Source organism: Aquarana catesbeiana, linkage group LG06 (genome assembly GCF_042186555.1).
Source record: "Aquarana catesbeiana isolate 2022-GZ linkage group LG06, ASM4218655v1, whole genome shotgun sequence".
NCBI lineage: Eukaryota > Metazoa > Chordata > Amphibia > Anura > Ranidae > Aquarana > Aquarana catesbeiana.
In genome coordinates this window covers 145,664,209-145,678,217 of record NC_133329.1, presented here as the reverse complement: position 1 = coordinate 145,678,217, position 14,009 = coordinate 145,664,209, and the positions used below count along the sequence as shown (strand labels likewise).

The window sequence follows — 14,009 nt, the reverse complement described above, 5'->3', positions numbered from 1 at the left end:
CAGTTGATGCAAGCGATTTAACCCACTTTAAATTAAAAAAAAAATCCATTCCCTAAGTATGAAAACTTACTAGTACCTTCAGAATCAGCTATTTCAAATACATTGCTTGTTTCCCCAGAAACATGCAACCTAACTAGACAACACAGAACTTTTGCTGTTATGTATATTTTGACTTTTTTTCGCTGTCTCTAACCTCTTCACCTGTGTCACTGACATATATAGAGGACACAGGACAGCCAATTGAAAGACAAAGGCACTTTTAAAATGGAACTGAACACACAGTGAAGATTTGTTGTGTTTTAGGGTACATTTATAAATGTTATTTGTAACCAAGCAGTACCCTGAAAAAGTACCTTTTGCATGGAATTCTTCCTGAAAAATAATACACTCCCTGGTATGTGTGGCACTTCATGACAAGGTCACCAGATGTATGAGCATTATGTGTCAGCAAAATCACTTCCTTCCCCTCCTAAAAAAAAAAAAAAAAAAAAATCAAGCACTCATCTGCACACTTACCCCTAAAAATGAATTCCCTTTGCAAGCCAAAAATTCCCCCTTCTCAAATCCCCCCTCCCAGCACAAATCTCTACCCTTTCCCACCATCCCCCTCCCAGCTCAAATCCTTTGTCTCCCCCAAATTTCCCCTCCTAGAACAAATCTTACCCCCCCCAGCATAGATCCCTTCTCCCATCACAAATCCCCCCCAATCTCCCCTCCTAGTACAGATCCCTCCCCCTATCCCTCTCCCAGCACAAATCCCCCAAATCACTCCTCCTAGCACATTCCCCCAATATTCCCCCTCACAGCACGAATCCGCTCCCCCAAATACCCTCTTCCAGCACAAATCCCACCAAAATATCCATTTTCCCCTCCCAGTTCAACCCCCCCCCCCTTTCCCCATTTCCAGCACAAATCCCTCCTAGCACCCCCCCCCCCCTTTCCCTCCTAGAACAAATCTTACCCCTGTTACCTCCCAAATTCTCCTTCCCAGCAAAAATCCGCCCTTCCCCTCTTTCAGCACAAATCCTCTTCTCCCTCCCCCTCCTAGCACAAATACTCCCATCCCCAGTACAAATGTTTGTTACTGTGAACCCCCTCCTCCACCCCAATGTGTCCAGTGCAGTCCTCTACTTGCCACAACACACAAACCTCAGATGAAATGTGGCAGAAGGCTGTGGGATGTCCTTCCTCCTAGGCTCCTCCTCATCTTGACACATAAGATTTGGAGAAGAGCCCAGGGGAAGGTGACTTTTAACACTTTTGACAAGCTGCTAGGGGGGAGAGATGCCGCCTCTTTATGGGTATGGGATCATGGCTCGGGAACACCACTGGCAGTCAGGTCACAATTTTATAGGGTTTGCATACCCACCCCCCACCCACACTTTTTGCTGGGAAGTGACGGGGCAGGTAAGCAAACCCTACCCAGTCCTGATCTGACAAGTCCCGATCAAGAAGCACTGCAGTGGCAGGAGTGTGAAACTGGAGGGGAGAGAGAGCACAGCCTGCACCTCCTCTTGGCTCTTTCTTCCTTTCCAGATGTGACTTGTCTTTTCCAGGCAGGGCTAAGCTGACAGATGTAGTGATGCTACTGTCACTACTCCTGTCAGCTTGTAGCAGCAGGAACTCTCCTTGCAGCAACCCCCATCTTACATGATACCAGCACCTGGGGGCAACTACCCCTCCTGCACCCCCCTCTTTGTCCCAGCCCTGCCTCTGCCCACTACAGCCAGTGTGAGACATAAGGTACTTCTGCCTCTGGTTGCTAGTCTCAGGATATTTGGAGTGAGATTTGGTGATGTCACCACCGTGCTGCTCACTGTTCTCCTTGCTGGAGGCTCTGACTTTGGGACGCAAAAGCCCTGCCTCTACCAAGATGGCCACCTCTACACAAAACAATGCAGAACAAGTAATAGTAAGTCAATAATGGTGGATAATCAGCCGCAGGGACACCACAGGAAATACTGGTGACCAGGTCTTTGCCTTCTGCCTGCTTTTTTTTTTGGGGGGGGGGGGCACAGCTTCCACAATTCAGATCCTCTTTAGGATGTACGTTGTGGATCACAGACTGGCTTCACCTTCGCTATGCTGTGTTAAAGTGGTGTTCCAGCCGAAATTATACTTTTTAAATAAAAACACCCCTATAATACACAAGCTTAATGTATTCTAGTAAAGTTAGTCTGTAAACTAAGGTCTGTTTTGTTAGTTTATAGCAGTAGTTTGTTATTTTATAAACTTACAGCAGGTCGTGGCCATCTTAAGTGTGGGCATCTGAAGCCAGACTGTATTTCTCCTTGGATCTCATCCTTGCAGATCTCACACCTGCTCAGTGCAGCACAAGCAGTGTAATAGGTTTCAGGTCAGGTTTTCATAGCAATGGCAGTGTCAGAGGAAGTTGCCCCCCCCTTCCCAGAAGGCATTGCAAACAGGAAATGATGCGATGGGCCGCGGCCAGGGAGGAGGAAGTGAAGAATGCATACAGCAGATATACAGTAGGTGCTGAGAAAAAAAAAATATATCCAATTCGTTTACAGTGCACAGTTTAGTGAGGGATGCTGAAGAGTTGTAAAAGTGGGTAGAACTCCACTTTAAGGACAAGACAAGGGTGAGGTGTCACAAGAGGGGGAAAGGGGACAGATGTCAGTATTCATTCTCTTATGTACCAGTGAGCTGTTTATACACTGAATGGTTTATATTTTACTAAACATAACAAGTAGAAAAGATTGCTTGAAAGCAGTATTAAACCCCAAAGCATACATTTATTATATCGCAGCTTACCAACTCTTAGATGCGATAGCTATATTAGTGATAGCTGTATTAGTTTTCTTTTTCTAGGATTTCTTTCTTCTATTTTCATCTGGTAATTTCAGTCAGTAAGTCTGTTGTTTTTCTCTCTTACAGTTATATGTGACAAATCATTTAACACTGGCAGGGGTGCTTAAAATTAGCAGTTTTAATTAATGTACAACCTTTATCCCAAAAGGAAAAAAACTGCTTTAACGGATTATAAAGTATTTGTTGGAGTTCAGCAATTTGTTAGCGTATTTAAATCTACTAGTACTTCATTCCCCGTCCCCTAGCCTGACGATGCTGCTGTCCAAAGGTACCCCTGTGCTCCTTCATCCAGAGTGGGTACACTCTCTAATACAGAAATTGTGTTGCAGGCTAGCTCAACAGGTGAAAACAAAGGGGAAAAAGCTTAAGAAAGGAAAACTGATGCAGCCACCATATCTAAGGTTTGGTAAGCTGCTATATATTACATTTTGTGTTTAAGCTCATATATAAATAGCACAAAATGAATGTATACAATACATGCTAATGAATTTTAGCAGCCTACCAGGTGCACAGTATGACATACATATCTCCCAACTTTTTGAGATAGGAACAAGGGGCACCTATTAGTAAAAGTATGTAGGCATAGGACACACACCCTGCCACACCCCCTTAAAAGAGAACTATACAAAAAAATGATTAGTTAAACCCACATGTGCTTTTTTTTACCACTATTATTCCTTTATACTGACTTGCTTTTGAAATTTAGAAATTGGATGCAAGGTGTAGCACTGGGAAACACTTTTTGAAAGATCATCTATATTGATTAGACCAGTGTTTCTCAACTCCAGCCTCAAGGCGCCCCAACAGGTCATGTTTTCAGGCTTTCCATTATTTTGCACAGGTGATTTGATCAATTTCACTACCTTAGTAATTACTACAGCTGTTTCATCTAAGGGAAATCCTGAAAACATGACCTGTTGGGGCGCCTTGAGGACTGGAGTTGAGAAACACTGGATTAGACCGAAATGAGGGACAAATAGGGAGGAAAGAGGGACAGAGGAACTTTGCTCCAAATCAGGGACAATCCCTTGAAATCAGGAACATTTGGGAGCTATGGACATATGCCTCCTTTTTTGTATTTAGAACAATCCTTGTAAAAGTTGCTGTATTACGTGCCACAGGTCACAAAAATCCAGGGCCCCTGAAATGTTATACTCTGTGTTACAGTTTATGTTTTAAAACTTTATTTTAACTTTGTAACAAATATGGTATGGTAGGAAATGACACCCAATTATCAATTTCAGAAGTATTCCCTATTATGTATAGCCATCATGCACAAGCTTTTAATTTGAACACTTTGATCATTACAAGATCAGACTTGTTGCCATTGTGTAACCATGAACACAGCTCTTGGTTTGCTGGTTTCATTCTCCACTCTAAGGCCTGGTTCACACCTATGCATTTTTTTTAGTGCGTTTTCAGTTTTGCAGAAACACACTACAGTCCATTTAACATGGTTTACTATGGACGTAGTTCACATCTATGCAATCTATGGAAGGGGCCAGGAACTTTTTTCTGGTTTTTGCTTCCATAGACTTGAATGGATCAAAAACGTGTATTGAAAACCGCAAAATGCACCTGGGCTATGAAAACTGCAACCTGCATAGGTGTGAACCAGGCCTTACATCATATTTTCCTGCCCCATAAGCTCTGAATGCTGGGACCTCCAATCCTGATTATGTGTCATAGGGGTTACATGATCAAGAGCCTATCCCACCGGCTCCCAATCATAATTTATTGGCTTAGAGCTGTCGATGACAGCGCAGTCATGAGTACAGTGGAGAACAGTGGAGCAAGCTGACACATATATGAGTTACACCATGGGGAAGTGGTTATAGTATAACTAAAGGCAAAACCTCTTCTTTTTTGATTTGGATAGGGTGGTGAGGGGTTAGAACAACTGTGAAGATTTTTTGCTTTCTGTGTCTTGTTACAGAGATTTACTCTCTAATTGTCCTAATCACCGACGTCGGTAGGAATAAAAGCAAAGGTAGTCACCAGAACAGAGATAGAGGTGAAATCTTCCAACGGGGATACTTGATCCCATGACAACTGTTTAAGAGGGGATATCCTTCATATTGTAAAGATATCCTCTCTCTAGAGAATATACAGGTCAGAAAGTGAAGAGAAATCTCCCCAATGAGACACAGATGGCTAAAAGAAATCACACAAGAATTAACTGCTCTGTTAACATTCATTATTTTTGCAGAAAAACTGCAGAAGAAAGGTGCTACTGATAAGTGGTTCCACCAGATCAACATATTTTTTTTGAACGTATTCTTCCCGGCCTACGAACATTTAGAAAAACTGAAGGCGGAAATCCCAAAAAACAAAATGAGACAAGCAGAACAGGCACGACTGCAGCAGATCAAGGAAGAAGAAGAAGCAAGGTAACATCATAAATCTATAGGGATGATTTGGATTCCCTGAATTTTGCTGAATAACACAAAACCTAATAAAAATTCTTTTGCTGGATGTCTTTTTAATTTAGACTTAAAGCACTGAAGGCAGAAGAGGAAGCCAAAAAGATTGAGCAGATGGAGATAGAGAGAGCTAGTGTTTTAAATGAAGATATGCAGACTTCCAAAGACCAGACGGATGACAACAAAAGTGGACAAGACCTAATCACAAATAAAGATGACACTTCCATCCCTCCATCTACTGCTAGTACAAAAAAGACTGCCGCAGCAGGCAAAAAGAAGAAAAAATAAGATTGTTTTATGGCAATATTTGTATCCCTGTTTAAGAAATTCATATAAATTTTATATGTTAAAAATATGAATGACTACGAGCATCATAGTGTGTGGTAAAATGATTGAAGAATGACATAGGGTAAATTATGCACTGAGATGGGCATTAGGTATCTTGACTTTTTGCCTCCATTCTAGTGAATGGTTCTACATTGAGCCTACAGCCGTTCGAGAATTGGCAATGCTTTTCTAGAGGAGGTGATTGTTGGAACCTGCATGGGGCAATATAGGTGCTGTTGACTTTAATAGCCATTCTGGTTTAGGGCCTGTGTTGATATGCTTTGGTTGCGGCTGAATTGCAGGTCAAATGCAGGTAAGATGGAGATCAACTGAAGGTCAGATGCAACTGACAGAGGCCTTTAATCTTTCTTTCACTGAAAAAAAAAATATGGAGTGTAATGGAGTACAGGCAAAAGCTACACTTTTGTTCCATCTTTTATATGTCCCCATATGTGTTTGCATATTTGAGATCAGTGGCTCTCTAGTAAAGGAATCATAAAGAAGACAGGCCTGGAACATCCATTTTAAGAAATAAGTTCGCAATGACTGCCTTCATATTTCTATCCTATTGGCTTACTTTAGATTGCTGGACATACTGTAAACTTGTCATCATTTGGGAAACTCCATGAAGAAAGGTGATGGGATTCGTACAGTATGTTTATTCAAACAATCAAATGTAGGATATTTTCAGATAAATTCACTGATTTGGGGAGGCAATTCCCAAAGCAATAATGCCCCCCTCTATGGGTGCCAGAGAATGCTTCTGAACATAAACATACAGAAATGGGCACCTGACCTTTAGGAGTTCAAGAAGATTTTAAAAATTCACAGTTCAAACATAAGAAAGTTGGCTGTTTTAAATGGTTGAATTATGAATTCACAAAATCTTCTTGGGCTTTTTCACCTTATGGACTGGTGCACACTTGGTAAACTGAGGACATGGGATTCCACACACCCTCCTTCTAAATATATTATTTTGACTTTTGAAACCTCAGATCAATGATGTAGATGGGATCTAATGTATCCATTCTTCTTATATGGAATCATATCACAGTTCCTAATTTTTGGTAACCGTGTGAAATCTTACATTAACTAACTGCAGCCCTTCACAGCAGACACCCTAAAGTACCTCACTCCAAATTTTCAGAGTTTTGCAGAGTTGCACTTAGTACCCCCTAAACTTAGGAGTAAACATCTAGGTTACATTTGGGTAAAAGTGTTCCTTTGCACTTTGTGACGCCAGGAAGGCATGGCTAGAGATCAAAGTAGGACAAAAAGGTGAGGATACCTAGAAGTGTGTGTCTGGTGATCCTAGCAGCACACAAGCTGCTTTTCAGCAATGTGAAGCCAGCCGTTATTTTTCAACCAGGCAAGGTATTTTTTCATATCTTCATTGTCATACTATAAAAAAAAAAAAATCACAGTCTAAGGAATAATGAGTTATAGACCAAGCATTTGAGGATACTTCATGCCAAATGATTCCACAATCATAGCAACAAAACAAAAAAGCAAGGTTAGCGGGCTTTTCAAGTATCCAAAGATTACAGCCATCGTTGGAAAAAAATAAACATTTTTTATTAGTAGAATTTAAAAAAAATAAAATAACACAGTTTAAGTATATATATATATTATTGTGCTTCTTAGTACAATTGTTATAATGCCTCAGTTATCTATATCCCATCCACCCCCTAGTATCCTGAAGCTTTATATTCCAAAGAATTATATACTTATATAGCTGAAAGTTACTTATGCTGCTGGCTAGTTAGGTGGTGGACTAGGGATCTGTAGCTGACGCAGCGTTTCTTGGATGAACTTCCTCGGGAGGGTAGTTGATGACAATTTTAGATCTTTTCAAGTTCCAGGAGGCACTGCTACTAAAAATATCCCAGGGCGAGTGCAGGGACATGGAAGGAAGGAAATCCCCCTGAAGGCCAAAACAGGCCACAAGCTCATGCTTGTAAGATATACACAGGCTATCCTCTCATTAACCCTTCTCCTTCCATACTAATAGGGCCAGATTCATTCCTTCATCCCTGCTGTATAGTTGGAATACCCCCCAAATCAGGAAACTCATCTGCTTATAAAATCTGTGGTGTTCTTTTTCCCCTTTTAGCTTGTTTAAACCAGAACCCAAAATTACTGCAGGAAAGGATATTGAAGGAATGGGGAAGAGGCACAAGAGGAAAAAAATGACCCTCTCTCCTGGACACAAAAATAGCCCATGGCCACGCTATTATAAAAGAAAATGGATACATTTTAAGTCCAGCATGACACTGAACCAAATATAAATGGCGGGAGCCGGTATAGAGTATCTTTTAGAATACCTGACAGATAAAAGCCAGAAGGTTGCTTCCACTCCTGACCACCACAAATCTGGAAATTAAAAAAGTATGAATATTGCCCTAAAAATAAATCTAAATATATGGGCTGCCCTTGTTGAGTGTCATAATTATCCTTAAAAACATATTATTAAAAGTTAAATTGTAAGTCTGATATTTTCTTATCTTGAGCTTCTGCAAATAAAGTGACAGAGTGAAAGAACAAAATAGGCAATAGCTGAAAGCGTCTGGGTGGAAGGTCCTGACCATAGAAGATTTTCACCACAGAACTTGGAATGCCACTCAGGGAACAGCTGCCAACTGAAGAGCTTCAGCTGTCCTCAAATGAATCTGACAAGCAAGAATTTACACAAAATGCACCGCCGAGCTATTTTACACATTATCGCCATTTACTAAGGGAGGGGGGACCACATTCTAAACATGTCACAAGTATGACTATGGTAAATACTGACTGTTGCAATAGACGTGTCAGCTTTATTTGCAGCCATCTATAGATACAGTGAAGTAATGATTAAATTACCACCTATGGGACTGAAAAAATGTGTTCTGCTGATTGTACAGAGCCTCAAAATATTTAACACCAACCTGCATTACAGAGCTACAAACAAACATGAAAACTGAAACTCTACCCTTCTGTCATGAAGGAAACACGTGGACCTGGAAAAGTTTGCTAGCTGTATAAATTTAAGTATAGTAGATGGGGCTTTTGAGGTACCTAAAAGTTGTGTCAATACATACTATACATAAAATAAAATGTCTTTATTCATGTAATACATAAAAACAGACATTTCAAAGTATAAAAACTTTGGCATACCCTGCTCATGTTCTATTTAATACCATATATTAGTAGAGATAGAGCTTAGGGTATCTTCTTACAATATTGTTAAAAATACATTCATGTTACAATAGCAACAATGGAGGACGACTAACTGAGCAATAACTTTACATGTTTCGTTGAGAAAATTTCAACTTCATCAGGAGTGATGGTTGGTGACCAGTAAAACTGATATAACATAACCTATTTGTAACCACCGTCTGTGGACCATCCCGAGATTAGCAGAAAGGAGACTAGAATGGAATACAGGAAGAAGCATTTCAATCCGATCGGGATCCCAGTTATATTAAGATTAAGAAAGGGGCATTACTAGAATAATATGTTGCAGCTCATGTGGAAACACAATGTATAACCAGATCCTTATAGTAGATACTGACAGTAGGGTATCCAGATATAGAGCAGGGTCAAGTTCTTCTAGCTTTTTCACTTCAATACAGTCCTTACTGCTTCTTCCGTCACAGGTAGTATGACTCACACATTATACCTATACCACAACATGGCATTAAATAAGATATGAACAGGGGTGTACCAAAGTTTTTATACTTTAACTGTCTGTTTTTATGTAATTCATGACTAAAGATGTTTGTTGGTACCTTAACAATCCTATCTACACGTACTATATTTACATTTGCACTTATTGAGATGTGGGTATGTTTTGGGTCTATATATTCTTACAACTGTATAAACTAAAGTTATTGAGTCTTTCTGGATGAATTTCATAGCATAATAACAAATGAATTTATTATTATTTAATGAATAATAAAGGAATCCAAGACAAGCACAGTCAAAAGACGGAAATTTGGTTCATAGCCTTGGGTTCAGTGAACATCTGTAAATAGCATTGTGGCAGCTGCAGAATAGCCAGCCAGGAAGCTGTGGAGGAACTCTGCAGTGAGAGTATACGTATTAGTGTGACAACACTGCTGCTGTATAGACTCACATGTAAGTGTTGTCACCCTAGAAGCAGAAACTACAGGGAGGAGTGGATCAACAGGCAAAAAATATGTTAAATCAAACCTGCAGAAGAAAAGGGAAATGCCAAAGAGACAATAGGGGCACACTGCATCTGGGTCCAGGGCCAATCACTCGCAGATAATTGCTGCATTAGCTGGGGGAGCCAGCAACCTCCCATTGCTTTCAATGGGGCTGCCTCCCGCAGCTAATCACTGGGAAGCCCCGCTGAGGTTTTTGCACGTTTACTGTTATCGACAGTGAGAGTAAAAGAAAATCCCAAAATTTGGGTTGACACCAGTAATAGTATTAGAGGGGAAATCTTCCAATGGGTACACTAGTTTTAGTGATACCCTGGGATTCCCTCACTTTGCAGGGATTTCCTCTCATTTTCTTTCATTGCAAAAGGGCAGGAAGTGAAGGGAAATATCGCATGTGGGACACATATACCGAATAAAAACTGACAGGGGTTATAACCCTTCCTTTATCTAAAATGGGGAAAAAAAGTTTTGCCTTTAGTTACACCTTAAGGCATGTTTTTTTTTTTTTTTTTTTTTTTTAATCCCTTTCTTTGCTGATCATGACAAGAATTAAACCAGCATCACCTCTGACTGTTCATCTATTCTTAGGCCTAAAGGGACTATATTCATTCATATCTCGGGGCCTAAAAACTTAACCAATAGTTTTACATAATGCAGCAGCCTCTACAACATTAGAGTTTGAGATGATTTATGGAAAGCAATATACCTTTTCATACTGGTACTGACTAGTATTCCAGTGTTTCTCTTCCTCATTTAGCTAACATGACCCCGGTAGTGACAGAGAAAGGCAGGGAAGGGGGCAAACAAGGATGTCCTCAGGCACCTGACATCCTCCTTATCAATCTATGATAACATCAGTTGTAAGGAAGCCAGTGGCTGGCGTGCACGGTGCTCAAAGGTTTTAAAGTTGCACAATAAAAACCTTTGGTTTTGTGTAACAAAAAAGGCAGGCTTGATCCACTCATCTGCTTTTTGACAATTTTTGGGCAATTTTTAGGCAGTTTGCCAAGGCACCTTCAAAGATTCCAGAAGGTACCTTTGTTGAAAAAGGCTGCTCTATAGAAAGCCTTAATACGGTAAGTGGGAACACGGGGGGTGGGGGATCTAGAAGTAACATAAAAAGCTAATTTTTTTAATAAAAAAAAGACAAATGGTATCTAACCTCAATCATGCATAGCTGTCATGCCAAAGAAGGTAGTAATAATCCAGACCAGGAAGCAGGAAACTCTCACAAGCCAGGTCTGCCAAGGATGTGGAAGGCTCTTGACAACATTGGAAATTCAAGTGAATGACATCACACACTGGGAGGAACGAGGGGTGTGGCTAAGGATTTTGAGGCCTACAAGCCTCATTGTCAAGCCTGCCCCTCCTGTCCAAACTAGAAAGCTAAAATAACATAATCGTTGGTGATTGCAGATATTATGTGATTTTAGCTTTTTAGTTTGTAATTTATCCTTTTAATACATGTAAAATACCCTCTGTGCCAGGTTAAGGCAGCTTTGTAGTTTTTAGTGCAGTCTCAGCCTGAGCTGAACCTTGTAGTCCCAGCAGCCATAAAAGATCAGTCTTTAGACAGGCTTGACTAAAAGGCTGAACGATCTCAAAACGCATAGCCACACCCCCTCACTCCTTCCAGCGTGTGACATAATTCACTCAATTTTCCCACGCTGTGAAGAGCCTTCTGCATCCCTCTGGCAGACCCGTCCTTTGTGGGTGTTTCCTGCTTCCTGGTCTGGATTAGTACCACCATCTCTGGGATGACAGCTATACCCGACTCAGGTTAGATGACAAGTGCTTCTTGTTTTTATATATGCGAGTTGCCATTTGTCTTTTTTATTAATAAATGTACTTTTTATGCTACACTTAGATTGCACCCTATGGTCTTCCCTCTTACCCTGTTTCCCCGAAAATAAGACCTAGCGTGAGTGTCAGTGATGGCTGCAATATAAGCCTTACCCCCCAAATAAGCCCTACCCTGTTTCCCCGAAAATAAGCCCTACCCTGAAAAAAAGACCTACAAGGACTTTAACTAGGGATATTTTGGGGGGCAGAGCTTATATTGCAGCCATCACCGACAATCACGCTAGGTCTTATTTTCGGGGAAACAGGGTATCTGTTGGTTCAGAGATTTTCCTCAGTCTCAGTGAGGAGCATGAACAAGTGTTTGGATCAAAAGGGAACACTATCTGCTTTGATAGTTTATGCTCTCCTTGGTTTCCTCTGCATGCTTAATTTCAATGTCACAATCCAAAACCATATTGGTAGGTTAATCAGCCTCATCCAAAATTGACCCTAATGTATGTATGTATATATCTTCCTGTTAGGGCTATTAAACTAAGCCCATTTGGGGGTACAGCATGTTGTCAATGTCTGTGGTAAAACATGTGAGTGCTTAGGAAAGGAAGGTTATACAAAAAAAAAAAAAAAGTAGGCCATTGCTTACGCCTTGTGAAAAGGCTTGTTACCTGGCTATTATGCTTATTTTAACTATTTTCTGAGTTTCTGACCAAGAATGCAGACCAGGAGTTCTGATTTGCCTCTTGAGTTGCTGCATGCTTAAAGTACAGTAACAGGATCAGCAAAAACACAGGCAATTAGAACTTCCACAGAGATGGCAGCAATGAAAGTACTTGCTGTACAAGTTTCCTTGAAGGGAACAGTAACAATCAGCCATACCAGATAAATGACACTAGATGGCTCTGCAGTGATACATTTGCAGCACTAAACAGTCATCAACGAATAGCTTGTATTTAGTAACAACCTTATAAAACAGGGGTGCTCAACCTTTAGAAGATCACTTAAGTAATTGGGAACTGGTCACAGGCCGCAATTAATTATTGGGGTTTTACCCACCTCCCAAACCGCAAATGTAAATTAGCCCTTACTGTCCTGAACCCCCAATGAGGTTGCTTATCCACTTGCCGACTGCCACATTTACTGCTACAGGGCAGCCGCGCTGCACAGAATCATGTGTGTGTGTGTATATACACACATATACATACACACACATACAGTATCTCACAAAAGTGAGTACATCCCTCACAGTTTTGTAAAATTTTATTATATCTTTTCATGTGACAACACTGAAGAAATTACACTTTGCTACAAAGTAGTGAGTGTACAGCTTGTATAACAGTGTAAATTTGCTGTCCTCTCAAAATAACTCAACACGCAACCATTAATGTTTAAATCGCTGGCAACAAAAGTGAGTACCCCCCTAAGTGAAAATGTCCAAATTGGGCCCAAAGTGTCAATATTTTGTGTGGCCATCATTTTCCAGCACTGCCCTAACCCTCTTGGGCATGGAGTTCACCAGAGCTTCACAGGTTGCCACTGGAGTCTGCTTCCACTGCTCCATGGTAACATCACAAAGCTGGTGGATGTTAGAGACTTTGCACTCCTCCACCTTCCATTTGAGGATGCCCCACAGATGCTCAATAGGGTTTAGGTCTGGAGACATGCTTGGCCAGGCCATCACCTTTACCTTCAGCTTCTTTAGAAAGGCAGTGGTTGTCTTGGAGGTGTGTTTGGGGTCGTTATGTTGGAATACTGCCCAGCGGCCCAGTCTCCGAAGGGGATCAAGCTCTGCTTCAGTATGTCACAGTACATGTTGGCATTCATGGTTCCCTCAGTAAACTGTATCTCCCCAGTGCCGGCAGCACTCATGCAGCCCCAGACCATGACACTCCCACCACCATGCTTGACTGTAGGCAAGACACACTTGTCTTTGTACTCCTCACCTGGTTGCTGCCACACGCTTGACACCCTTTGAACCAAATAAGTTTATCTTGGTCTCATCAGACCACAGGACATGGTTCCAGTAATCCCTGTCCTTAGTCTGCTTGTCTTCAGCAAACTGACAGGCTGACCCCCCACCCCTTCAACCTCTGCAGCAATGCTGGCAGCACTCATACGTCTATTTCCCAAAGACAACCTCTGGATATTACGCTGAGCATGTGCACTCAACTTCTTTGGTCGACCATGGCGAGGCCTATTTGGAGTGGAACCTGTCCTGTTAAACCGCTGTATGGTCTTGGCAATCCTCTTATAGCCTAGGCCATCTTTCTATAGAGCAACAATTCTTTTCCATTCACACCTGAGACCTTGTAATACTAATGAATGACATGACACCGGGGAGGGAAAATGGCTAATTGGGCTCAATTTGGACATTTTCACTTAGCTGTGTACTCACTTTTGTTTCCAGTGGTTTAGACATTAATGGCTGTGTGTTGAATTATTTTGAGGGGACAGAAAATTTACA

General features: G+C 41.2%; 1 protein-coding gene across 1 annotated transcript in view; it reads left to right on the top strand.

The window, feature by feature from the left end:
- The window catches only part of RSPH10B (radial spoke head 10 homolog B), an 88,690-nt gene extending 83,080 nt beyond the window's left edge, over positions 1 to 5,610 (top strand). Inside the window, exons 18-19 of the mRNA XM_073591012.1 lie at positions 5,042 to 5,222; positions 5,324 to 5,610. Coding sequence (XP_073447113.1) covers positions 5,042 to 5,222; positions 5,324 to 5,543 — 401 coding nt within the window. The 3' untranslated portion in view covers positions 5,544 to 5,610. The remainder of the gene's footprint in view (positions 1 to 5,041; positions 5,223 to 5,323) is intronic.
- The last annotated feature ends 8,399 nt before the right edge of the window (positions 5,611 to 14,009 follow it).